At 50.0% G+C, this 26,623-nt stretch overlaps 3 protein-coding genes across 3 annotated transcripts; all 3 read left to right on the top strand.

The window, feature by feature from the left end:
* The first annotated feature begins 1,075 nt into the window (after positions 1-1,075).
* Positions 1,076-9,864, top strand: LOC120650937 (ras-related protein RABF1-like). Its single transcript, XM_039928246.1, has 8 exons — positions 1,076-1,243; positions 6,794-6,873; positions 7,138-7,221; positions 7,322-7,416; positions 7,730-7,835; positions 8,360-8,449; positions 8,530-8,616; positions 9,402-9,864. Exons 1-8 carry the CDS (start codon positions 1,219-1,221, stop codon positions 9,438-9,440), a joined length of 606 nt encoding a protein of 201 aa, XP_039784180.1. The 5' UTR covers positions 1,076-1,218; the 3' UTR covers positions 9,441-9,864.
* Positions 9,865-10,772: 908 nt separating this feature from the next.
* LOC120650934 (L-type lectin-domain containing receptor kinase SIT2-like) lies at positions 10,773-13,235 on the top strand. Its single transcript, XM_039928244.1, has one exon. It carries the CDS (start codon positions 10,943-10,945, stop codon positions 13,040-13,042), a length of 2,100 nt encoding a protein of 699 aa, XP_039784178.1. The 5' UTR covers positions 10,773-10,942; the 3' UTR covers positions 13,043-13,235.
* Positions 13,236-21,274: 8,039 nt separating this feature from the next.
* LOC120650936 (L-type lectin-domain containing receptor kinase SIT2-like) lies at positions 21,275-24,224 on the top strand. The gene has a single exon (XM_039928245.1). It carries the CDS (start codon positions 21,984-21,986, stop codon positions 24,060-24,062), a length of 2,079 nt encoding a protein of 692 aa, XP_039784179.1. The 5' UTR covers positions 21,275-21,983; the 3' UTR covers positions 24,063-24,224.
* Positions 24,225-26,623: the final 2,399 nt, after the last annotated feature.

Raw genomic sequence — 26,623 nt, 5'->3', positions numbered from 1 at the left:
TCCATGCACAGCAGCCACCCACAATGCGACATGTGTCCACCTCCACCCTAAATCCAGCCTATGCACTCAGCATTGCTCTCCTATCGGGTGGAATCTGATCCGTTTGTTGCAGGTTGCACCAATTTCAAACACTGGAAAGTAAGATAAATAATTTTTTCTAAAAGATGGATAGAATTTTCCGTAAAGTTTAGCAACTGGGCTGCTCGCCTAGCAATGGCCTTTGGCCCATTAGCTCTCCCGCTAGCTACATCATGGGCGGCCTATTGAGCTGGGCCAAAACTAAAATACGCATGCACACACAGGAAATCCTATACATTTTTCGAATTTTTTTTTCTTTCTCATCTTTTAATGTTTGAGATTCGTGCAAGCCATCACATCTATTGGATCTCCTAAACCCTAATATTCTTCCTCCTTCTAATCCCGTTGCTCTCCATGCGCCGCGGCCGCCTGCCCGCCGCGCGCGGCCGCCTGCCCGCCGCGCGCGGCCGCCGCTGCTGCGCTACTGCTGTGCTACTCCGCTCTCCTGCTGCAAGCTGCTGTGCTGCTGTGCGCTGCTACGCGCTGCTGCTACTGCTGCTGCGCGGCGTTGCTATTGCTGCTTGCTGCTGCCGTAACGCACCCGCGCACACCGCCCTGGAGAAAAAAAATTGCTTAAGAAAAAATCTTCAACATTTCTATTTTAGTATTTTTAACATTTTATATTTCCAATTTTAATATTTTGTCTCTACAGTTTCAACATTTTGAAAGCCAAATATTAAACATATTTATCAATAATTGAGTCAATTTTACTAAAATATTGAATATATTTACAGCATATAATTTGACCAAAATAGACTTTATAGATAAATATTTTATTTATCTTCCACGAGATAGAGCCCCCTGCACACACTGGCATGAATTCCACCGCATACGACGCCCATTCCATTGCTAACCACGTGCCACGTTCCCCGGGCGCAACTGCTACGTGTCGCCCGACACGAGCGCACGACTTGATCAGTGACATGCGGGCCTCTAGGTTTTGGGGCCCACTTGTCAGTAACAAGTCACCATCTGCAGTGCAGCAAGTGACCCCGAGCAGCCGACGACCAAAGCCAGAAAGGATTTGCGAGCCAACCAAAAAACCACCAACCCGCGGCTTCTCCCCCGCCGTCGGCAAACGCCGGCCTCCGCCGCCACCCGCCTCAGTCCGTTCGTCCGGCAACCACCCGCGCGCCGCCCATGGGCTGCTCCTCCTCCCTACCAGGTAGCTCCTACCCGCCCTCACCAACTGCCAAAAGGGAAAAAAAATCGCTCCCCTTTTCTCCCCCCTCATCTGTGGATCTTTCTGTTCATTTGCGTTGTGCTGCTTGGGTGATGTGGCCTCGGAAGCTCGGAGTTGAGCAGGGTGGGTGCTGCTGTAGGCACGGTGTGATTCGGGCTCCCGATTGGGACTTGAGCGGTTGTGGGGTGGGAGGTCAATGCTGCTTCAGTTTGGGGGAAAGTTTGAGCTGCGACGGTGGTTGGGTTTGCAGCTTGATCAATTCGTGGAGTTTTGATCGGTCTTTTGTTTAGATTCCGTCCAGGTATCCATGGAGCTGAATGATATGGTCCGTGGAACTGAAGGGGCTATGAAATTCGTGAGACCATGAAGGTTGGTGGGATGTAGGAATGGGGAAAATTCGGTCTTTACAGCTTGTTTGGATAAATCCATTCCCCACGTGGATTGGAGGGGACTGGGAGATTGAGGGGGGAAATTAGTTCTCCCCCCTCAATCCCCTCCATTCCGCAGCGGAATGATTTATTTGGTTCAATTCGTTTGCAAGTTCTGTACACTAGCATTGACTCAAGCCTGAAGCTAGTGGTGTGTTGATGTGAAATCAATCCGTCGTGCTCAATGCTCATATACTTTGAGAATAGACTAGAATTCAATTGTTGCTGTCTTCTCAAAACTGCTTCTAACATGGCAATATCATCAGTGGGACAATCAAATGAGCAACCACAAATAAGGGATACAAATAGGCATTTTTGTAATTTTGTGTATTGACATCTAAAATAGGAGGGCTTTTATATTAAGGAGTTGTACTGACTTCATATCATAGTTCATGCACTCGCCCAATAAGCACCCTTAAGGTTGAGAGGCACTCTAAGACACCAATTGGCATCTAATGCGAGTGATGCTTGTGATTTAGGAAGTGCTATAAATGGACCAGCGTATCCCCCCCCCTCCCCCTGTAGTTAACCTGCAGCTATTTTAAAGCAAGGCCGGTCATTCATAATTCCATCGATATCTATTATCTTAATACAATACAGTAAAACGAAGCCACCACGTTCGCCGAGAGGGTCTAGAAATTCCCACGTTAATTGAAAAAAAGAGAAAAATTTGCACCGTTGGATTTTATGAAGATCTAACGGTCTAAATTAATCCAAACAATCTATATCAAATATGAGTACTAAATAGATCTAAACTCGGAATTAACAAAAAAAAGGGAGAGCTAAAGCTGATTTCAATACGGATTGTAGCCGATGACCGTTGCATGCCATCCATATTAGCATATGTAATAAAGAACTAATTTAGCAAGCACATGCACTCCATTGCTTGCCAAGCATACTATCCAATAGTAACACGTGTCCACACACAATTTGATATGCACCATCGCGATATATCCACCACTGTGATATATTTATTGTTTTCAGTTCACCCAATCAAATAGAGTCATCGAATGTTTACACAAAAAAGAAGGGATGGAAACAAAGTGATGGATGTTGTTACACAGATTTGTGTGTCTATTAAGTTATTAGAAAATCAACATCCATGATTTCTTTGAAAAAACCCGCATTAATTATTTTAACGATATTCGCTTATAGAGAATATAAATTATAGGTGAGATACCTTGGTGTATGCTCTTTGCTAATGATGTGGTGCTAGTTGACGAGAGTAGGGCAGGGGTTAATAGGAAGTTAGAGCTGTGGAGATGCACGTTAGAGTCGAAAGGGTTCCGACTTAGTAGGACCAAGACCGAGTACATGATGTGCGATTTCAGCGCGATTAGGCATGAGGGGGGAGACGTTAATCTAGATGGGCAAGTGGTGGTCCAGAAGGATATTTTTCGGTATTTAGGATCGGTGCTACAAAAGGATGACGACATTGATGAATATGTTAGGCATAGAATTTCAGCTGGCTGGTTGAAATGGCGGCAAGCTTCTGACATCCTTTGTGACAAGAGGGTGCCACAAAAGCTAAAAGGCAAATTCTATAGGACAACAATTCGTCCGGCGATGTTATACGGTGCTGAATGTTGGCCTACAAAAAGGCGACATGTCCAGCAACTGAGTGTAGCAGAGATGCGGATGTTGCGGTGGTTTTGCGGGCACACAAGGAGGGATAGACTCCGGAACGAAGTTATTTGGGATAGGGTCGGGGTGGTACCAATTGAGGAGAAACTTACCCAGCATCGGCTGATATGGTTTGGACATGTCCAACGAAGGCCTCTTGAGGCGCCGGTGCGTAATGGGGTTCTTGAGCGGGTCGATAATGTAAAGAGGGGTAGAGGTAGACCTAAACTGACGTGGGATGAGTCGGTTAAGAGAGACCTTAAGGATTGAAATATCTCTAAAGAGATAGCTTTGGATAGGAGCGCTTGGAGACTAGCTATTATTGTGCCTGAACCTTGAACTTATTTATTTCGGGTTTCATCTCTAGCTTACCCCAACTTACTTGGGAAAAAAAGACTATGTTGTTGTTGTTGTTGTTGTAAGTGTGACACAAATCCACGATATTCGCTTATAGAGAATATAAATTACCATGTTAGTCAATGAAAAAATAGAGATATCTCCATGAATGGATCCAGTGCGACTATATCATAACAGCTCAAATTATTTGATGTTGAGTAAAGTACAAAAGTACAACTCTATTTTAAAATAACGGCTCCGATTATTTAATACTGAGTAAAGTATAAATGTACAACTTTATTTTAATGTAAATCTTAACCTACAAATACAGCCTTCAGTGGAAGAAAATGTTAGATGAGGGCTTAATGCAATGCCAAGGAAATAGGAGAGCGAAAGAATGATGTAAGAAGACGGCATTGCAAGGATGTGGGATGACTAGATGAGGAGCAGTGTCAGACCTCAACCAACAAGGAACCACAACCCAATATCATCACAATGGTGGCCATGTTGCATATCCGCATGTGGCATACATACTTTCTAGAAAAGGGTAAAATAAATAGGTTGGGCATGATATTTCATATTAGCACGATGTCCAGCACAGTGGTGCTTTAGAAGCTGGAAGGATAGTGCAACTGAAAGCACTAATTATTCAAGTGGAGACGACTGACCAAGATGACACCTTTCGTAAGCTGAAGGTGTATTTAGAACAAAAACCAAGATGCAAGTATACTTTTGGTGTCTGAATGATGCTCTTAGGAGAAGCAATTGGAGTAAAAAAAACTCACCAATGATTGTATTGCTACATTGTATCGCCGAAGGTTGCAATCAAAACAAAGCATCCAAACAATGCATTACAACTATTATTACTTCAAGAGTGCAATGGATAAGCGCTGGATAGAATCAGTAGAGTGTGAAAAGCGAAAATAGTTGTTGATTTCCACTATGCCATGGATTGTCGTCCTGGCGGCGGTGTGCCTGTTGAGCAGGTGTGAGAAATAGGAAGATATAGGTGAAGCACCTTATGGAAGGTTGAAAGTCTTCACAACTTTAGGTGAACACACAAGCAGTTGCGATGGCGACGAGATTGAAAGAGAGGAGAAGAGAGAGAAATAGATAAATAAATATTTTTTCTAGAAGGAAAAGATGACCAACTACAAAAGACTAGGGTGGGTCTCGAGGGTATATCCCCTATTTGTTTGCAAAAAAAAATAACTAATGAATTTTCATAAAGGTGTATGAATATTAAATGGAATAAAAATTTACGGCATTAACTATTACTACATATCAATGATGGGCGCAAGAAAATAATAGAAGGAAAAATAGCAGTTTATTTTTCATAAACTTTGGAATGTAAAATAACTAAACAATAGAAATAAATGCTAAAAGTCCGTTAGTACAAAAAAAAAAGCCAATTTTATCTTGAATAAATAGTTCAAAAATATGATAGAACAAGTATAGTCAAGTTATTTGCACAGTTGCTACACTTGGAAAGTACAGTAATAACCCGTATATGAGGATTAGGGGCATGGTAGTAACAAGCTTGAAAATATTTGTTTAGCTATTTTTCTCATTGAAGAATAGTGGGCGGTACGGTCCGAATCCGAGCTCTCCTCGAGCTGGGCCCGAATTTGCAGGCTCCATATAGCTGATTTTGGACCTAGAATAAATCAGACTTTTTATTGGTCCAACCAGAGCCAGGTTCTACCCACAAAATGATCGTGTTTGTTTTTCATGCGCGTCCATCCACAAGCTAAAATACAATCAAGAATTCATCTTCATCTTTAAAGAAAGGTAGCAGGAAAAGCTACTTGAAAGCAAAAATAGGAGAGAGAGAGAGAGAGAGAGAGAGAGAGAGAGAGAGAGAGAGAGAGAGAGAGAGAGAGAGAGAGAGAAGCAAAGGAGAAGGATATATGTTACTAGAAAGAGAGAGAGGACGAGCACAAAGAAGAACTCTATACAACATATCGCAATATAATAAATTAGATGATCCGAGCAAACGAGTCGTGCTGGGAAAAGGATGTAGAAGACGTAAGAAAATATGAGAGCATAAATGCAATAGGGTTGTGGTAGATTTAGATTGGAGAATACGGAAAAGAAAAGAGATATGAATATGATGAAAACTAAAAAGGATGCATTCACTTCTCATCAAGATTTCAATGCAAAATTATAATTAAATTATGAATATTGTTTCTGGTGGTACACACAATCACTCACTTAGATATTCTTCAAAAATTCTAAGGATAATTTGTCACCGTGAAAAAAAAACCGTACATTGCTGATAAAAACAATCAAATACAATTCTTGCTGATAAAAATAATCAAATACAATTCTATAAAATGTAAATATTTTTATATATTATAGAAAATCTTTTTTCTTTTCTTTTATATTTATTTTTGAAAAGATATGGCATAGAATATGATAATGAAAAAAGTTTCAATATACTTTGATATGTGTCGTTAGAGCAAAAGAAATCAATGACATGACTAAAAACTATTTGCAATAATTTATTTTTGTGTAAAAACGTATACACTAATATATAAAAAATCTAGCACCCGCGCTATTTGCGCGGGCCATCTTGCTAGTTCCCTAAAACTTTAACGTTTTGCTTTATAACTACCGCACATTTATGTTGGACTCAAAATAATCCGCTGTTTAAAAAAGAGCTATTATAGCCTTGCAAGGAATGTAGGCCTGCTTACCAGTCATAAAAAGAAACCGCGAAAGAAAATTATCTAGATTCCATCCTCAAACCTATGTTCACTCAAAAGTGCCCATGTTGAATATCCAAAATTGAAATTTTACTAAAATAGTTGTAATCTTATGGATTTCCTTAAATCTTATGTTCTACTTCTTCAGCTCATAACAGAATCTATATAATATTCACTGTAGCTTCTTGTAAACCTTTTTTAAATCATGTTTTTCTCTGAGTACACCTCATAAAAAGTTTCTTGTGGCTGCTGGGTTGTCAAACATACTGTAAAAGGATCCATGCAAAACTGCTAAAATGGAATTATAGTTGCTTGGTATTGAATATTCTCCAGTTAGTCACTCTTGTGCTTTTCAAATCAACATTACTATAATATAGAGCTGCTAGGTAGCAAACAATTTCGCTATGCGCTGATGCAACATTTTTTCCCTCATTTAGCCACTAATGCTGGAGGTGGAGGGTTGAACAATGTCAACAGTGGGAGTTCTGATATTGATTCAAAGAACTTCCGAGTGAAGGTTTGCTAATAATGATCTTATATGGCCCATTTATTTAAATTTGTACTTGGATATGTTTATTCGCAAATTAAACTGTAATTCTGTCATTATAATTTTCCTTGTTCTTGTATGTGTCTGGCTAGCGTTTTATCATCATATCAACATCATATCTCAGTCCAATTATTGCCTTGGTGTAATGCTTGTAATTTTTTTTTAAATGTTGGGATCAAATTGAATCGAATTTTGCACATTGTTCCCAGTTTCTCTTATTTGTTCCCTTTGCAGTTGGTATTACTTGGAGACTCTGGTGTTGGGAAGAGCTGCATCGTTCTTCGCTTTGTCCGTGGTCAGTTTGACCCTACTTCCAAGGTTAAACTAGCAACTAACCTTTTTCGGTTTCATGAACAGTACAAGTACATACATTCACATGTGCTATTTTGCTTCACCTTCTTCCATTTAATGAATTTAGGTAACTGTTGGTGCATCATTTTTGTCACAAACATTGGCATTAGAGGACTCCACAACAGTGAAGTTTGAAATATGGGATACTGCTGGCCAAGAGAGGTACATATCAGGGGCTTGGCTTTAATTTTAAGTTATGACATGTAGGGCACTAGGAATGCAGGTGGGTGTGTCCGTGAACCCGCAAATAGTTCATTTTTAGTTGGCTTTAGTGGAAACCCATCTAAAAATGGCCTATATGGGGGTTCGCGGACAAACCACTTGCATCCCTGGGTCATATTTGCATTGTTCTGCCTGACGAAATTTCATCAGAAAAGTACCCACTTATCTCATGTTCAAGTTCAGTTTACTTAAGTTGTATTCAAGCATAGTAATGATTTTCTTGCAAAATTCATGAATGATAGTCAATTTTCAGGTATGCTGCCTTGGCGCCTCTTTACTACCGGGGAGCTGGTGCTGCAATTGTTGTCTACGACATAACCAGTCCAGAATCATTTAACAAAGCACAATACTGGGTGAAGGTACTGCATCTACTCCCTTCTATGAAGTCACTGATTAATCTTGTCTATGAAATCTCCTTGAGATGTATGGACGGTCAAGTTCAATTAATTCACTCCAAACTCCAAAACGTTGGTCACAAGTTCTCTAGGATTTGTGTTTCTGCTTCTGACTTACCATATCATGTTTGTGTTGTACTACGGAGATATTTCCAATCAGTCTACTACATTGACAGTATAATTGGAGTGCCTATCTTACTGTATTGAGATCTCATCTTGTACTACAGTACTAAGAGGTTTTCGTAACTATTTCAAATGGTGTGATTAATGATTGTTCCAAAGAGTCCCATAAGATCTGCTAGCAACAGCGTAGCAAATGCCCTAACTTATTGTTATTTAGCAATGCATGTATTCTGTAGCTTTTGTCTATTTAGTTTTGACTGTGCGAGCAACATTTATATTTAATAGCATAGTGAAATCCATGATGATAACTCTTTTGTTTTGGCACAAGCCTGAACTTTTCATCACTTTCTTTTTCCACTCCTCAGGAACTTCAAAAACATGGTGGTCCTGACATGATTATGGCTTTGGTTGGAAATAAGGCTGATCTACATGAAAATCGTATTGTATCTTCTCAGGTATGAAAGAAAGGTTATGCCAATTTGTCTATTTGAATGGTAATGCTAAAGGTTTTGACACTATGCTTTGATTTCTTAAGGAAGCACAAGAGTATGCAGAAAAGAACAGTATGTTTTTCATTGAGACGTCAGCAAAAACAGCCGATAACATAAATCAATTATTTGAGGTATGTAACTATGTATCAAGGAGCATAGTGATAATTTATTTTGATACACTCCCTCCGTTTTTAAGCATGACGTACTAATTAGCTTGTCCTTAAAGTTCTGCATTTTAAAACTGAGGGAGCAGTTACTAGGCAGGTGATAACATGAAAAGCATCTAGGCTCGTGAGTTTTTTCCAAGTGCAATGCCTACACAATGAAGGCTGGTAGCAGAAGTAAGATGAGAGCAAAGCCTTTTGGCTTCACTGCTGACTAGTTGCTTTAAAATCAAGAAACACCTCGTTCCAAACAGGACCAAGAAATATGCTAACCAAATCTTCCAGCAGTTAGCATTTCCACTCTGTTGCCACGTGTCTTTCGGGGAAAATAGGTCTGTCACCCACGTGATTCAAGATCTGAAATTTTGTGATGTGGCTGTTGGAATCTGGCCCGTCCAAAAGGGACTCCCAGAACTTATGAATTTGATTGGGTCATTCTGTCTCTTGCGTGCTAATTGTCTTGTCCTTGGAGAAAAACAGCTTTACATGTGAAATCATTGATAGGAAGAAGGGGAGTAGGGCCAAATCCGCAAAACATAACATTTTTTTATAGGAAGCTTGAAGCAGGCCTGAACTTTTGTGCTCTAACCACCACAGATGAAAGCAACCTCTCTGTGTGGATATTCTGACCAACACACTGAAATGACAAACACATTTGCTCCCACATTTATAGTCATCCTGCCACAGTTTGTTCATATGCTGTTGCAGTCTTTGGCGCAATCATACTAACATATTGAATATATATTTGGCAGGAAATCGCCAAGAGGTTGCCCAGGCCAACATCATCTTAATGATACTTGATCAGTGTAGGTTTTAAAAAGCCTGGTCAAGGAGTATTGTGTAATGTACATTACAGACCTTGCCTGTCCAATGTAACATGGTATCAGGTCAAGCACTCCAGCCATTTGTATGCGCGTTGTTTGCATATGTAACTTTCATGTAAAGCTTGCCCGTTGTGTTGATTGTGTGGACCTTGGAGACCTGGAAATACACTTTTCCAGTTTGGTCCAAGTTAACTCGCCGTGACATGATCTGCACTGTACACTGGCCGATCACACAAGGACGTGACTGAACTGATATACAGGTGCAAGTTGCGGCTCCTGTTTTCTGATGCGAATTCAAATGTACCATATTATGTAACTTTGTTGTTTACGGTGGGAGCTGCCTTTGGTCCCATAATAAAGCTGAAAACATTAGGAGCTATTCTGTGATCAATCTCTGCCAATAACTGACCAGCTCTGCCCTTGTACTAGAAACTTTCTTAAATTAATTTTACACTTAGCATTTGAATTCTACGATCATTACGTAGATCCATCGGTAAGAACCACGCCGTTTCTTATTGAGAATATACAGGCGAGCTGCAAATCTTTTTATATGAATGCGACAAAGAAGTTCGGAACTGTTTAGCGTTCATGTGTACCCCAAAACGTTATTGCTTTCTATAAAAACAGGGTGGATCCTTTTTGAAAAAAAAACAAAGAAGTTCAGAACCCAACCAATTATTTACATATAGAAAAGCTAACCTCAATATTCTAGACTCTGGAATGCTCTATTCCATATCCAAGCTCCTTTCACTATCATTTTTCAGCTTTGACTTGACCGCTGAATCAGAAAAAGCTGTACTGGCATCCGCAACAACAATTAATTCATCTCCAAATGAAGAACCGTGATGGTTATGGCATCTGATCACGATCCTTTCCTCTTTACATTTTTTTAGTTGAAGAATTTCTTCGTCCTTTTCTTGCTTGCTTTAGGCCTAGCCTTAGGTCAAATTTGGTTGGAGATTTTCAGTAACTTTGGGTGGCCACTTGCTGCTGTTTCTTTGGGTATGTTGTTACTTGTAAGCTGGACGCATTAGTCTCAAAACGATTAAGAATCTAGACAAAAGAGATGTTTTATGGCTATATTTGTCAAATTCAAAATTCAGCATGGAAATTTCAGGCGGTCAAAGGCCGCATTTTTTTTGTAGTGTAACAAGAATTTTCTTTTCCTGCCAAATTCTGCAAACAGATTCTTGATCATATGAGCCTTGGCACATCTGTATGACTGCATTTGATTCGCGATGGACATGAGAAGAAAATGTGGATCTTTCTTCTCATTTATGTGATCCTAATAAGAGAAGGAAATAAAATGGTCAATTAGTAGTTGATTTTGCAGCAGTTCTACCTGAAAGGCTGAAAGGTTTCATGTCCGCTTGGTTGTCCTGTCTCGGACAAATCCACTAATCTGCCACCTACCGCCAAGGCACAAAGGATAGGTTACTTGCCAATCTGCTCCAAGTGACAAAAGATCGATGCTTGCCAGCCTATCCTTCCTTGTCCTGCTCGTCTGCCATTTCCATGGCCTCAGCCACGCGGCGGTGCCAGCAGCCGCCGGCGGCGGTGACGGCCAGTTCATCTACAACGGCTTCGCCGGCGCGGGGCTCGACCTGGACGGCATGGCCGTGGTCGACCCGGACGGCAAGCTCATGCTCACCAACGTCACATCCCAGCTGAAGGGCCACGCGTTCCACCCGGCGCCGCTCCGCTTCCACGACAAGGCGCCGGCGCCGGTGTCGACGCAGAACAGAACCGCCCGGTCGTTCTCGACGACCTTCGTGTTCGCCATCGCCGCCGAGTACGTGACGGTGAGCGGCAACGGGCTGGCCTTCTTCGTCGCGCCGAGCAAGAACCTGTCCGCGGCGTCGCCGAGCCAGTTCCTCGGCCTCTTCAACAACAAGAACAACGGCAACGCGAGCAACCACATCTTCGCCGTCGAGCTCGACACCATCCTCAACCCGGAGTTCCGGGACATCAACAGCAACCATGTCGGCGTTGACGTCAACGGGCTGGTGTCCGTCGCCGCCAAGCCCGCCGGTTACTACGCCGACGACGACACCGGTGTCTTCAAGAACCTGTCTCTGTACAGCGGCGACGCGATGCAGGTGTGGGTGGACTACGACGGCCGGGCCACGCTGCTCAACGTCACGCTCGCGCCCGCGGAGGCGGCCAAGCCCCGGAAGCCCCTGATCTCCGTCGCCGTCGACCTCTCGGCGGTGGTGAACGACACGGCGTACGTCGGGCTCTCGTCGTCGACGGGCCCGTTCCGCACGCGCCACTACGTCCTCGGCTGGAGCTTCGCCCTGGACGGCGCCGCGCCGATGCTCGACTACGCGAAGCTCCCCAGGATGCCTCGCCGCGCCGTCGCCAAACGTCGGTCCAGGGCGCTCGATGTGGCGCTGCCGGTCGCCGTGCCGCTCCTTGCGCTCGCGGCGGTGGCCTGCGTGTCCCTCCTCGCGTGGCGGCGGTTCCGGTACGCCGAGCTCCGGGAGGACTGGGAGGTGGAGTTCGGCCCGCACCGGTTCGCGTACAAGGACCTCTTCCGCGCCACCGGCGGCTTCGACGACGGCGAGCACCTCCTCGGCGTCGGAGGCTTCGGCCGCGTGTACAAGGGCGTGCTCCCGGAGTCCGGGACCGAGGTCGCCGTCAAGGTCGTGTCGCACTCGCACGACGCGAGGCAGGGGATGAGGCAGTTCGTCTCCGAGGTCGCCAGCATCGGCCGCCTCCGGCACCGCAACATCGTGCAGCTGCTCGGCTACTGCCGGCGGCGGGGCGAGCTCCTCCTGGTGTACGACTACATGCCCAACGGCAGCCTGGACAGGTGGCTGCACGGCGGCCGCGGCGCGCCGCCGCTGAGCTGGGAGCGGAGGCTCCGCGCCATCAGGGGCGTCGCGGCGGGCCTGCTCTACCTCCACGAGGACTGGGAGCAGGTGGTCATCCACCGCGACGTCAAGGCCAGCAACGTGCTCCTCGACGCCGAGATGAACGCCCGGCTCGGCGACTTCGGGCTCGCGCGGCTGTACGAGCGCGGCGCCGGCGCGCAGACCACGCACGTGGTGGGCACCATGGGGTACCTCGCGCCGGAGCTCGCGCGCACCCGGCGCGTCACGCCGGCCACCGACGTGTTCGCGTTCGGCGCGTTCGTGCTCGAGGTGGTGTGCGGCCGGCGGCCCATCGAGCGCGGCGGCGGCGGCGGCGACGACGACGACGGGCGGCTCGTGCTGCTGGTGGACCGGGTGCTGGAGCTCTGTCACGCGGGCGCGCTCGCCGACGCCGCGGACGCGCGGCTCCGCGGCGAGTACCCCGCGGAGGAGGCCGCGCTGGTACTGAAGCTGGGCCTGCTGTGCTCCCACCCGGTGCCCGGCGAGCGGCCGTCGATGCGGCAGGTGGTGCAGTACCTCGACGGCGACGCGCCGCTGCCCTCGCCGCCGCGGTCGTATCAGAGCTTCACCGCACTGGCCATGATGCAGAACGAGGGCTTCGACTTGTACGCCGCGTCGTACCCGTCGTCGTCGGCTACTGGGACAAGCGTGGGCGCCGTGTCCTCTGTGCTCACTCCGAAGGAAGGTGATTAGAGCGGCAATGCATACTAATCGCGTTTTAATTTGACCGCCAGCCTCCATTTTGAAATCGGGCTCCAATTTTGTGAACTTTAATTTGAGCAGGAATGTAAATTTTAATTATTAGTTCAATTTTAATGGAGTACTATAAGCATTAAATTTACTGACATGACATAATTATTATAAAAAAAAGAGAAATGTCATCACACTTCTCCGGCTCAATTACCTAGTTCTACCCACACTAATGGCATTCTCACCGATACTAGCCTTAGACATGATGCACCACCTAGTAGTGGCATGATGGATTGAGATTCGGTGACATTTTACGTAGGTTCCACACGTCAGTGACTCAATGTCACCGAAAATGTCACCGTGGAATGTCACTGAATCTGCGTCAATGCATGTGCGATCAGTCCAAGTGGTACTGTAGCGTACAGATGGCTTCGGCTCCAGCTCCAACTACCGTAGCGGTACTGTAGCAAGCCGGAGGAAAGCACTTTTTCCAACTTCTCCGGCCTCTTCTCCCGTCTATTTTTCATCTCGGTTTCCATTGGGACTCCCTGCTATTGTGGCCAACAGTATGTCGTGGTGCTGCAAACCACAGCCGGGTGGCGGAAGGCACCCGCCCTAGCCCAGAGGGTGTGTACTCGGGGGTTAGCTAGTCTTAGATCGATCTCTCTCAAGAACACGATGAACACAGCAGGATTTAGAGTGGTTCGGGCCGCCGGAGCGTAATACCCTACATCCACTGTGTGTTGTATTGCCTTCCCACAAGCGTGAGGAGGTGCGAGAGCTTGAGTCTGTATTGTGGAGATCCTGAGGATCTGTCTCGAGATTGTCTGTTCTAGCGGGCGTGCTCTCCCTTTTATATGTCCAAGTGGAGCACGTACACTGAGCGGGGCCCCGACATGTGGACCCGGCGATGTATTATAAACTACACTTTGGCCTTCAATGCCTCAGATCCGGAGATTTTATCGTCGGCTTCCGTGCGTAGCTTCTGACCAGGGATGGTCTTGAGCTGTCCTGTCAGAGTAGAGTCTAGCCTCTGCAGCCGCGCGTCGAGGTCATGATGAAGCGCCGAACTACTGACTCAGTCCACTGTAGCAGTGTGTACTGTTGCTCCAGTCAGTAGCTGGTCATCATGACTCGTCGTCCATGCTCGCGGCGCTGAGTCTTTAATGCTTGCCTTGGTAAATGACGAGCCGCGTCGGTAATTGGCGATCCATAGTGTGGACTGACAAAAGCTGCCCCGTCCCCAGAGGCAGCAGAGCCCACCTCAACCACTCGCACTTAATGCGGGTGGGTGAGGGAGCTTCCAGCAGAAGGCTTGCGCCCGCGCCCGCGTGACACGTGGCGACTCCGGACCCCTCCCGAGCAGCTAGCTGAGCCGAGAGCTCACGGGGGTCCGGATAGGCACGTGGAGGTCCAGGACCCATCTGCGGGAGTCCGGATGGCACGTGGAGGTCCCGGACCCACCTACAGGGGTCCGGATGGCACATGGAGGCCCCGGACCCTCCTGCGGGGGTCCGGGTCCGCGGCCACAGGTACTGAGTATTTCCACCTCTAGGACACATGGTGACACCGGACCCGTCCCCGAGCGGGAAGCGGGTCCGGGACCGTTGGTCCGGTGAGATGGAGTCGGACCCCAGGGGTCCGGCTGCTCAGCTCCTTAGGGCGTAGTTACGGATAACTACGCGAGTCTTGGCACAGTAGGAGTGGGTACCCCAGTTGCAGGGTACCGACAGAGGCCCCCGGGCCCGCCTCGGGAGAGGCAACGAACCCGCAGGTGGGGCCACTACTGTGAGCAACTTGGCTGCTTCTGGCGCCCAGCGGTGCGCGCCGCAAGGGTCTTGCCCCGCGTCGTCCATACTTTGGGTCACCTGCTGCATCATCACGTTTGGACCTGCACATGACTCAAGGTAGATGCTTAGTAGCGTGCCCACGGGTCCCAAATCCTGTTGGCTGTAATCCTTTGAGATAGACAGCTAGGTTCAGTGAACGGAGCTCAAGGGGCCGGCCTTTAGGTTAAGAGTAAGTCCGGACCTCCAGGTTCCCAGTCCTAGGTACTACGGCACTCATTCACAGGAGGTGGTGCGTGCAGGCTTAGGGTACGGAACCAGGCTAAGCGGCTACACGGCTCCGGACCTCCCCGGAGAATGAGTGCGCTTCCCTGAACCTGCAGGTTCCCAGGAGTCCGAACCCCTCTCTTCCATGAGGGGTCTCGAGCTAAGTCACTAACTAGCCAACTCAATTCGGACCACAATCACCGCACAAGAGTAAGAAGCCACGTGGGGGTTAGCGCAAACAGAATGCGTAGATCGAAATTGGAATGTAACATCCTTAGAGGCGAACTGAGAATAAACTTTTCCTTTATAACTAGATGTACATGAGATGTGCGATGTAAGCCAGAACACGGGTTTATGAGGCCGGAGCTGTCCGGACCTACGGGCCCCCAGTCTTAGGTACTACGGTACTCACCCTAGGGAGGTAGAGCATGCAGGCTTAGGGTACGGAACCAGGCTAAGCGGCTACACGGCTCCGGACCTCCCCGGAGGGTGAATACGCTTCCCTGAACCTGGTTCGCAGAGGTTCGGACCCCTCCACGGGGGAGGCTCACCGGACTGGACCACACGGAAGTACTACATAGTTACAAAGGAAAAGATTTTATTCCCTGCTGGGCCTCTAAGAGTAGGACTTACAGAGATGTAGAGTCGGGGGTACGACCAGAGTCGGCTTTCCGCCGGAGAGAGCCACTAGAGCCGGCTTTCCGCCGGAGCGGGCTTGGTGCGACCGGAGTCGGCTTTCCGCCGGAGCGGCTTGGTGCGACCGGAGTCGGCTTTCCGCCGGAGCGGGCTTGGTGCGACCGGAGTCGGCTTTCCGCCGGAGCGGGCTTTCTCACATGAGTGAGGTATGCTGCGAGCTAGGATTTGTCGCTCCGCCGCTCGCAGCTTGTGCGGGGGCCCTTGACGGGCGCCCTGACTCTTGCCGATGTGCAGCGCGCGCCGCTGCCGACGGTGGCTGCTCCACGGGTACGGCTGCCCCTGGCGCAGGAAGGCGAGAGGCGTGTGGTGCGGATGACGCCACACCCTCCGTCATCTCCAAATGTCGTCGTGGTGGGAGTGCTCAACCATCCGAGCCATGGAGATGAGCAAGAGATGAACTAAAACTAGCTAAAGCGCCCCCTACCTGGCGCGCCAAATGTCGTGGTGCTGCAAACCACAGCCGGGTGGCGGAAGGCACCCGCCCTAGCCCAGAGGGTGTGTACTCGGGGGTTAGCTAGTCTTAGATCGATCTCTCTCAAGAACACGATGAACACAGCAGGATTTAGAGTGGTTCGGGCCGCCGGAGCGTAATACCCTACATCCACTGTGTGTTGTATTGCCTTCCCACAAGCGTGAGGAGGTGCGAGAGCTTGAGTCTGTATTGTGGAGATCCTGAGGATCTGTCTCGAGATTGTCTGTTCTAGCGGGCGTGCTCTCCCTTTTATATGTCCAAGTGGAGCACGTACACTGAGCGGGGCCCCGACATGTGGACCCGGCGATGTATTATAAACTACACTTTGGCCTTCAATGCCTCAGATCCGGAGATTTTATCGTCGGCTTCCGTGCGTAGCTTCTGACCAGGGATGGTCTTGAGCTGTCCTGTCAGAGTAGAGTCTAGCCTCTGCAGCCGCGCGTCGAGGTCATGATGAAGCGCCGAACTACTGACTCAGTCCACTGTAGCAGTGTGTACTGTTGCTCCAGTCAGTAGCTGGTCATCATGACTCGTCGTCCATGCTCGCGGCGCTGAGTCTTTAATGCTTGCCTTGGTAAATGACGAGCCGCGTCGGTAATTGGCGATCCATAGTGTGGACTGACAAAAGCTGCCCCGTCCCCAGAGGCAGCAGAGCCCACCTCAACCACTCGCACTTAATGCGGGTGGGTGAGGGAGCTTCCAGCAGAAGGCTTGCGCCCGCGCCCGCGTGACACGTGGCGACTCCGGACCCCTCCCGAGCAGCTAGCTGAGCCGAGAGCTCACGGGGGTCCGGATAGGCACGTGGAGGTCCAGGACCCATCTGCGGGAGTCCGGATGGCACGTGGAGGTCCCGGACCCACCTACAGGGGTCCGGATGGCACATGGAGGCCCCGGACCCTCCTGCGGGGGTCCGGGTCCGCGGCCACAGGTACTGAGTATTTCCACCTCTAGGACACATGGTGACACCGGACCCGTCCCCGAGCGGGAAGCGGGTCCGGGACCGTTGGTCCGGTGAGATGGAGTCGGACCCCAGGGGTCCGGCTGCTCAGCTCCTTAGGGCGTAGTTACGGATAACTACGCGAGTCTTGGCACAGTAGGAGTGGGTACCCCAGTTGCAGGGTACCGACAGAGGCCCCCGGGCCCGCCTCGGGAGAGGCAACGAACCCGCAGGTGGGGCCACTACTGTGAGCAACTTGGCTGCTTCTGGCGCCCAGCGGTGCGCGCCGCAAGGGTCTTGCCCCGCGTCGTCCATACTTTGGGTCACCTGCTGCATCATCACGTTTGGACCTGCACATGACTCAAGGTAGATGCTTAGTAGCGTGCCCACGGGTCCCAAATCCTGTTGGCTGTAATCCTTTGAGATAGACAGCTAGGTTCAGTGAACGGAGCTCAAGGGGCCGGCCTTTAGGTTAAGAGTAAGTCCGGACCTCCAGGTTCCCAGTCCTAGGTACTACGGCACTCATTCACAGGAGGTGGTGCGTGCAGGCTTAGGGTACGGAACCAGGCTAAGCGGCTACACGGCTCCGGACCTCCCCGGAGAATGAGTGCGCTTCCCTGAACCTGCAGGTTCCCAGGAGTCCGAACCCCTCTCTTCCATGAGGGGTCTCGAGCTAAGTCACTAACTAGCCAACTCAATTCGGACCACAATCACCGCACAAGAGTAAGAAGCCACGTGGGGGTTAGCGCAAACAGAATGCGTAGATCGAAATTGGAATGTAACATCCTTAGAGGCGAACTGAGAATAAACTTTTCCTTTATAACTAGATGTACATGAGATGTGCGATGTAAGCCAGAACACGGGTTTATGAGGCCGGAGCTGTCCGGACCTACGGGCCCCCAGTCTTAGGTACTACGGTACTCACCCTAGGGAGGTAGAGCATGCAGGCTTAGGGTACGGAACCAGGCTAAGCGGCTACACGGCTCCGGACCTCCCCGGAGGGTGAATACGCTTCCCTGAACCTGGTTCGCAGAGGTTCGGACCCCTCCACGGGGGAGGCTCACCGGACTGGACCACACGGAAGTACTACATAGTTACAAAGGAAAAGATTTTATTCCCTGCTGGGCCTCTAAGAGTAGGACTTACAGAGATGTAGAGTCGGGGGTACGACCAGAGTCGGCTTTCCGCCGGAGAGAGCCACTAGAGCCGGCTTTCCGCCGGAGCGGGCTTGGTGCGACCGGAGTCGGCTTTCCGCCGGAGCGGCTTGGTGCGACCGGAGTCGGCTTTCCGCCGGAGCGGGCTTGGTGCGACCGGAGTCGGCTTTCCGCCGGAGCGGGCTTTCTCACATGAGTGAGGTATGCTGCGAGCTAGGATTTGTCGCTCCGCCGCTCGCAGCTTGTGCGGGGGCCCTTGACGGGCGCCCTGACTCTTGCCGATGTGCAGCGCGCGCCGCTGCCGACGGTGGCTGCTCCACGGGTACGGCTGCCCCTGGCGCAGGAAGGCGAGAGGCGTGTGGTGCGGATGACGCCACACCCTCCGTCATCTCCAAATGTCGTCGTGGTGGGAGTGCTCAACCATCCGAGCCATGGAGATGAGCAAGAGATGAACTAAAACTAGCTAAAGCGCCCCTACCTGGCGCGCCAAATGTCGTGGTGCTGCAAACCACAGCCGGGTGGCGGAAGGCACCCGCCCTAGCCCAGAGGGTGTGTACTCGGGGGTTAGCTAGTCTTAGATCGATCTCTCTCAAGAACACGATGAACACAGCAGGATTTAGAGTGGTTCGGGCCGCCGGAGCGTAATACCCTACATCCACTGTGTGTTGTATTGCCTTCCCACAAGCGTGAGGAGGTGCGAGAGCTTGAGTCTGTATTGTGGAGATCCTGAGGATCTGTCTCGAGATTGTCTGTTCTAGCGGGCGTGCTCTCCCTTTTATATGTCCAAGTGGAGCACGTACACTGAGCGGGGCCCCGACATGTGGACCCGGCGATGTATTATAAACTACACTTTGGCCTTCAATGCCTCAGATCCGGAGATTTTATCGTCGGCTTCCGTGCGTAGCTTCTGACCAGGGATGGTCTTGAGCTGTCCTGTCAGAGTAGAGTCTAGCCTCTGCAGCCGCGCGTCGAGGTCATGATGAAGCGCCGAACTACTGACTCAGTCCACTGTAGCAGTGTGTACTGTTGCTCCAGTCAGTAGCTGGTCATCATGACTCGTCGTCCATGCTCGCGGCGCTGAGTCTTTAATGCTTGCCTTGGTAAATGACGAGCCGCGTCGGTAATTGGCGATCCATAGTGTGGACTGACAAAAGCTGCCCCGTCCCCAGAGGCAGCAGAGCCCACCTCAACCACTCGCACTTAATGCGGGTGGGTGAGGGAGCTTCCAGCAGAAGGCTTGCGCCCGCGCCCGCGTGACACGTGGCGACTCCGGACCCCTCCCGAGCAGCTAGCTGAGCCGAGAGCTCACGGGGGTCCGGATAGGCACGTGGAGGTCCAGGACCCATCTGCGGGAGTCCGGATGGCACGTGGAGGTCCCGGACCCACCTACAGGGGTCCGGATGGCACATGGAGGCCCCGGACCCTCCTGCGGGGGTCCGGGTCCGCGGCCACAGGTACTGAGTATTTCCACCTCTAGGACACATGGTGACACCGGACCCGTCCCCGAGCGGGAAGCGGGTCCGGGACCGTTGGTCCGGTGAGATGGAGTCGGACCCCAGGGGTCCGGCTGCTCAGCTCCTTAGGGCGTAGTTACGGATAACTACGCGAGTCTTGGCACAGTAGGAGTGGGTACCCCAGTTGCAGGGTACCGACACAGTATTTCAGCAACGCATCAGCTGTAAGCCGGAGCCGGTGGAAGCCACGCTAAGTCGCTAACACCTAACAGGCTCTAATTTCTTTGACGTGGTTGCTGGAGCTGATACATTTTCTAGGGTTTATGCTACTGCTTATGAGTAATTAGATAATTCAGCGGGGTCAAGCCTGCCACAGTTCGCTGCAAAATGGTTATAACAAAAACCTATCATAAGCTTTCGATTTACTACTAGACATAGCACCTGAAGTAGCTTTGCCCAGTTCACATCTAGTGATTAATTCCGTCCTGTTGAGGTGGAAATTTTTGCTCATTCGACGGAACGAACAACATTTCGCGCAGAAGTCTTGCTTTGTACGGCCCGCGTACAAACTTGTGAGGAAACGAGGCATTATTGAGGAGCCGAGGAGGTATGGTCTTTTTATTATGCAAGAATTGCATGGAGCATCTCTAAACACTTCTTCAAATTACACTGTCCAAATTTCATTTAACTAGCCATTTAACTATTTAAAAGATAAGAAATCCAACAGCTTCTCCATCCATCCCTTCCTCCACTCCATCCTCCACTCCATCCCATTGAAGCGCTGGACGCCGCCAGTCGCCGCGGCCTCCTTGCGCTGCCTCCTTCTCACCACGCTTTGCTGCAATTCGCGTCGTCTCCAGCACCTTCACACCGAGCTCTGGTCCGCCCTGGCCGTGTCGTCTCGCCGGCGGAGTCGCCCTGCGCCCCTGCTGCTGGGGCCAAGCTCCGCCCGCCCGCGTTCCCCGCGGCGGCAGGCGGATGGGGAGGGGCGGCGGCGGTTTCACGGCGGCGCGGAGCGGGGCGTGGGAGGATGGGCATGGCACGGGAAGGAGGCGCAGGCGCGGGAGGAGAGGATAGTGAAGTGGAGTGCCTCGGCAAAACAGGCGAGCGAGCGGAGTTGGATGGTGAGCAAGTTTATCTATTTTTACCTATTCCATCTGATTTACCTGGTCTCTTGGAGTAGGAGATGCTCCTATTGATGATGTATGTGTGATTTAGGTGAGAGGTGCCGTGTGTACGAGTATACTGGCCGTGTTTGGTTGGAGTAGAAAAAAATTTCGCGAAAACTTTCTGGCCCTTTGACCATTAATTTAGAGTAGTAAACGAAGTCTAATTATAAAACTACCTCCACAACCCCTCGTGTAAATCGCGAGACGAATCTAACGAGGCATTTGACCGCGCGATTAGAGGATGATTACTGTAGCGTCACTGTAGCAAATCATCAATTAATTATCGTCATTAGATTCATCTAAAAAAAATACACCCGTTTCTGAAAAGATTTTGCAAATATACTCCATTTAATACTCCATGCGGACGTTTCATGCGGACGTTTGTTTTTTTTTAAACTTGATTAGATAGTTTACCAAACACGGCCACTACTGCATAAACAAGGACGTTCTAGTCAACACTCGGGAGTCGCGGTCCAATTCAAACAGTCAACAATCCACCCGATCGCCAGCGCACCGGCGTCGCAGGTTACCTGCAGGAGCAGCAGCAGGGCAATTCCCTTTTAACTGTTGCTGGTCACGGTCCTCTCTCTCTCTGGACGTTCACATTACTTGCTCGGATTTATACATGGACACCATCATCCCATGGTCCAGCTTCAACCACCAAAACCCGTTCACAGTTCACACGGTGCCACTTGCTATCAGCAAATTTTTGCTAAAATTCACCAAATTTCAGTACTGAATTGTGATTGGTATCAGCACGACACCGTGTGATTGTGATCTCCTGCGGTCTAGTCAAAACCTTGCAATCCTAGCCTTGTCACCCGCCGTGGCCCGCTGATGGCGAACCACGGTGGCAGGTCGCTCTCATGGCAGCCCCTTCCTTGCGGCTCTCGGTTTCGTGCGCCCTGAATACCGTGCCGCTGCCGGAACCTTCCTCGCTTGACTTCGCGCGGGACTAATGGTGGAGCGATCGTCAGAATCTGCGTGATCCGGTGAGCGTGCAGCGTCATGGCGGCCGAGCGCTTCCTGCTGATGGCGGTGGCGGCCGTCGTGGTCGCGGCCGGTGGCGGCGGCGCCGCGGAGTTCGCCTACGACGGCTTCCGTGGCGCGGGCCTGTCGCTCGACGGCATGGCCGCCGTCACGCCGGCCGGGCTGCTGCTGCTCACCAACGACACCAACATGGCGTCGTCGCAGCAGAACGACACCGCCATGTCCAAGGGCCACGCCTTCCACCCAGTCCCGGTGAGGTTCCGCCGCGCGGCGCCGGGGGCAGGTGGTGCCGCCGGCGGCGAGGTGCCGTCCTTCTCGACCACGTTCGTGTTCGCCATCGTGTCGGAGTTCCTGGACCTGAGCACGAGCGGGTTCGCGTTCCTGGTGGCGCCCACCACGGACCTGTCCCCGGCGATGCCGCAGCAGTACCTGGGCCTCTTCAACAGCACCGACAACGGCGACCCCCGCAACCGCGTCTTCGCCGTCGAGCTCGACACCGTGCGCAACCCGGAGTTCGCCGACATCAACAACAACCACATCGGCGTCGACGTCAACAGCCTCAACTCCTCGGCCGCAGCGCCGGCGGGGTACTACGACGACGCCGACGGCGCGTTCCGGAACCTGAGCCTCATAAGCCGGGAGCCCATGCAGGTTTGGGTGGACTACGACGCCGCCACCGCGGCGGTCACCGTGGCCATGGCGCCGGCGCGGCGGCCCCGGCCGAAGAGGCCGCTCCTGTCCACGAACGTCAACCTCTCCGCCGTCATCGCCGGCACGGCGTACGTCGGCTTCTCGTCGGCGTCCAGCATCGTGCTGGTCAAGCACTACGTGCTCGGCTGGAGCTTCAGCCTCGGCGGCGAAGCTCCGGCTCTCGACTACGCCATGCTGCCCAGGCTGCCGCGCATCGGCCCGAAGCCCCGGTCCAAGGCGCTGGCCGTCGCGCTGCCGATTGCCACCACGGCGACCGTCCTCGCGGCGGTCGCCGTCGGGTTCTTCCTCCTCCGGCGGCGGCGCCGGTACGCCGAGCTGCGCGAGGATTGGGAGATGGAGTTCGGGCCGCACCGGTTCGCGTACAAGGACCTGTACGACGCCACCGATGGGTTCAAGGACAGGCGACTCCTCGGAGCAGGAGGATTCGGGAGGGTGTACAGGGGCGTGCTCCCGGGGTCCCGGACCGAGGTCGCCGTGAAGAAGGTGTCCCACGGATCACGGCAAGGGATGAAGGAGTTCGTCGCCGAGGTGGTCAGCATCGGCCGGCTCCGGCACCGCAACCTCGTGCCGCTGCTCGGCTACTGCCGGCGCAAAGGGGAGCTCCTGCTGGTCTACGACTACATGCCAAACGGCAGCCTCGACAGGCACCTGCACGGCGGCGCCGGCGAGCCCGTCCTGGTCTGGGCTCGGAGGCTTCACATCATCCGAGGCGTCGCCGCCGGGCTGCTCTACATGCACGAGGACTGGGAGAAGGTGGTCGTCCACCGGGACATCAAGGCGAGCAACGTGCTACTTGATGGCGAGATGAACGGGCGGCTGGGCGACTTCGGCCTCGCGAGGCTGCACGACCATGGCGACGACGCGCACACCACGCGCGTGGTCGGCACCATGGGCTACCTGGCGCCGGAGCTGGTGCGCACTGGCAGGGCGACCACTCGCTCCGACGTGTTCGCCTTCGGCGCGTTCGTTCTGGAGGTTGCCTGCGGCCGGAGGCCCATCGAGGAGGAGGAGGAGGAGGAGGACGGCCGGTTCGTGCTCGTGGAGTGGGTGCTCGGTCACTGGCGCGAGGGCTCCATCGCCGGCGCGGTGGACGCCAGGCTCGGCTCGGAGTTCGACGCCGCGGAGGCGGACCTGGTGCTGCGGCTGGGGCTGGCGTGCCTGCACCCGTCGCCGGCGGCGCGGCCGAGCATGCGGCAGGTCACGCAGTACCTCGACGGCAGCGCGCCGTTGCCGGAACTGCCCGCGACGTACGTCGCGTTCGAGGGCGGGGAGAAGCACCAGCACCAGCAGGCGCTCTTCGACTCGTGGTCCGTCTGGCGGACGACCTCGACGGCGGCGATGAGCTTCGCCACCATGTCTGACATCGGCATATCCGGCGGCAGATGACACGGGCACACGGCCGTAGCGTGTTCCTCCTCCATTTGAGGCTGCGATTGTTTAGAGTCCCAATTAGCAATTGGGAATCGAGGCTAATGGCGCGATGATTTGATCAGAACGCAAAATTTTGACCCTTTCTTATACGGTCTTTTAATAAGATATGCTTATCTATCTTTGTTGGAGCGGTGAACAATTCAGAATATAGCTATTTTTAGATTTTTCCCAAATCAAATCTTTTGAACTTTGGCCGTAGATGATAAAATATATAAAGATTGACAACCTAAAAGTCACATTAGTTTATTCGTAATGAAACCAATTATTATAACATGTAATATTTTTTATTTAAAAGTATTTTTTTGAAGATGTTATTGGTCAAAGTTGAAAATGTTGACTTTGATCAAGTCAAAAGGTTATATTTTAGGACGGAGGTAGTATAAGTTTTTATAATCTCTGGCGGCGAAGGCCGTTGATGATGAGTACTCCCTCCATCCTAATACATAAAATTTTAAATATTATCAATGTCAAAAAAGATTGACTTTATATATACAAACATATATGAGCTTATCTTTCAATCAGAGCTAGCTAATATCCTGGTGCCAGAAAAGGGTGGTGGAGACGAATCTTTTCATCCTGTCACTGGTTTATAGCAGCCAGGGACTGGGGAATTTCTTGATTGTGACAGAAGTTGAATGGCTCGTTTGAATTTCTCAGATTCCAAATAAAAATTGAAGGGTCCATGGTTAGTATACGGCACTCCTTCGATAAAATTCCAACCCATAGGATATTTTTTTAGAAAATGAAAAAAGTCCCGGCTTCAAACCACTTTAGAGAGCGGAGCTACTAGCGCTTGGACGTCTGATGACGCTCTGTTGCACATTAAAAAATAATTATTACAACATTTTAAAATCACTACTTGCAACATTAAAAATGTAAAAAACACATGCCGTACGATTTCATGATAGAAAATTCCCATCACATGATACTATGTTTCATGTAACATCCAATGAAAATGACAATATGTAGAACCTTTTGCAATATTTAAAAAATTATAATTACAATATTTTCAAACTACAATTGCAACATTATTTTTTTTAAAATAATAAAATAAATAGAATTATTCGATTAGATTAATAATGTGCAACATGGCAAATCAGCTATGGAAACATCAAGAATAAATTTATGCAACATCCTAAAATAGTTGTTGCATCATCATCATCATCTCATATCTCAAACATTCTGGAAATGATCACCGCAACATCACCTATCGATCCATAGAATAATTTTAAACAACTATTGCAACATTGGTAATCAACTGAAACTTTCGCAGCAACGTCCATAATTGAGGTTGGAGTGCATTTCCCGTTGCAACATCACCTTGGATGGGGCCATGGGGAGTTGGGTTTGGGGGGGGGGGGGGGGTTGGTAATTTTACAATTATCCCCCGCCCTTGGATTAGGTAATCACACTTTTGCAAATCCCTCTCTCACTCCCCCATGCCCCTTAGATGTTGATTTGGTGGCCCAGATTGAAGTTTGCATAGTTTTCACGAATATATTGGTTTGCACCTGATATGTTCCCTATGCAAAAAAAGGGGTCATCTGTGAGACGCGAAAAACTGCATAGCTGCAGACTCTAGAAGGTAGCATAGGGCATAGGTCAACAATCTTTAATATGTCTCGGTCAAGTACTAGCTACTAGCTAGAGAGATAATAAGCTCAAAGAGAACGTGCAACAGAGTTATTTGAAATGAGCGAGGACCGTCATTTTGCGGGCTCACATCAGCATAATAAACACCCCCTAATGGAATTCAAAGCGTAGGGAGGCACTATGATATATTCCCTCCGTCCCATGAAGAGTGCAATTCTGGGTTTTTTTTCATACAGATTAGTGGTGGCGTGAAAAGACTCTCATGCTCTCAATTATTTGCCACATATGGTTAGTTTTGACATGCAATTCAAATCTGACTACTTAATTAGGCAGATAATTGAGATCCAATCTCTAGAATTGCACTTTTTGTAAGATTTTTTCAAACTCAGAATTGCACTTTGCACTTTTCATGGGACAGAGAGAGTATACTTGTACTACTACCTCCCAACCCATTTCTCAGAACCAACTGAGCGTTTTGCTCAGGCTAAGAGCGCCAAGTCATCAAATAAGCATATTATAGACAGCACTCGTCCACAGAACAAAATATAATTATGGTATAATATGCATGATTGGAAGTTCTTCAATGAGAATATGTAGGAGAACGATATGTGTCTTTGAATAATGCTATTTGGAAGTTTCTTTAGAAGGTCCCAACAAAGTTAAGGCTAATGTGCAGCTCAGGCAAAAGAAAAAAAAAAGGGATGCTGAGAATAAATAAACAAGGGCATTTCAATTAACACTCAACAGAGCTGGTCATGGTCCAATTCATAAATAAACAAGGACATATGCAATCTACAGCAGGCCAATGTCCATGTATATGTTCTTGTTATGTTTGTTATCTAAAAGTTTGACAAAATTCTAGTGGATTTGTACGTTGGGTACGTCTGATCTGACAAGAGTTAGCGTCAAATTCTATTCGACTA

The sequence above is a fragment of the Panicum virgatum genome, chromosome 9K (assembly GCF_016808335.1).
Source record: "Panicum virgatum strain AP13 chromosome 9K, P.virgatum_v5, whole genome shotgun sequence".
Taxonomy (NCBI): Eukaryota; Viridiplantae; Streptophyta; class Magnoliopsida; order Poales; family Poaceae; genus Panicum; species Panicum virgatum.
The sequence above is the reverse complement of the archived record's forward strand: the minus strand, read 5'-3'. Positions and strand labels throughout refer to the sequence as shown.

Bases quoted from the DNA above. Each gene is read 5' to 3' on its own strand.
- LOC120650937 (XM_039928246.1), top strand. From the start codon at position 1,219: ATGGGCTGCTCCTCCTCCCTACCAG. The intron at 8,450-8,529 runs GTATGAAAGAAA...TGATTTCTTAAG, and splicing joins ATCGTATTGTATCTTCTCAG to GAAGCACAAGAGTATGCAGA. The intron at 8,617-9,401 runs GTATGTAACTAT...TATATTTGGCAG, and splicing joins ACATAAATCAATTATTTGAG to GAAATCGCCAAGAGGTTGCC.
- LOC120650934 (XM_039928244.1), top strand. From the start codon at position 10,943: ATGCTTGCCAGCCTATCCTTCCTTGTCCTGCTCGTCTGCCATTTCCAT.
- LOC120650936 (XM_039928245.1), top strand. From the start codon at position 21,984: ATGGCGGCCGAGCGCTTCCTGCTGATGGCGGTGGCGGCCGTCGTGGTC.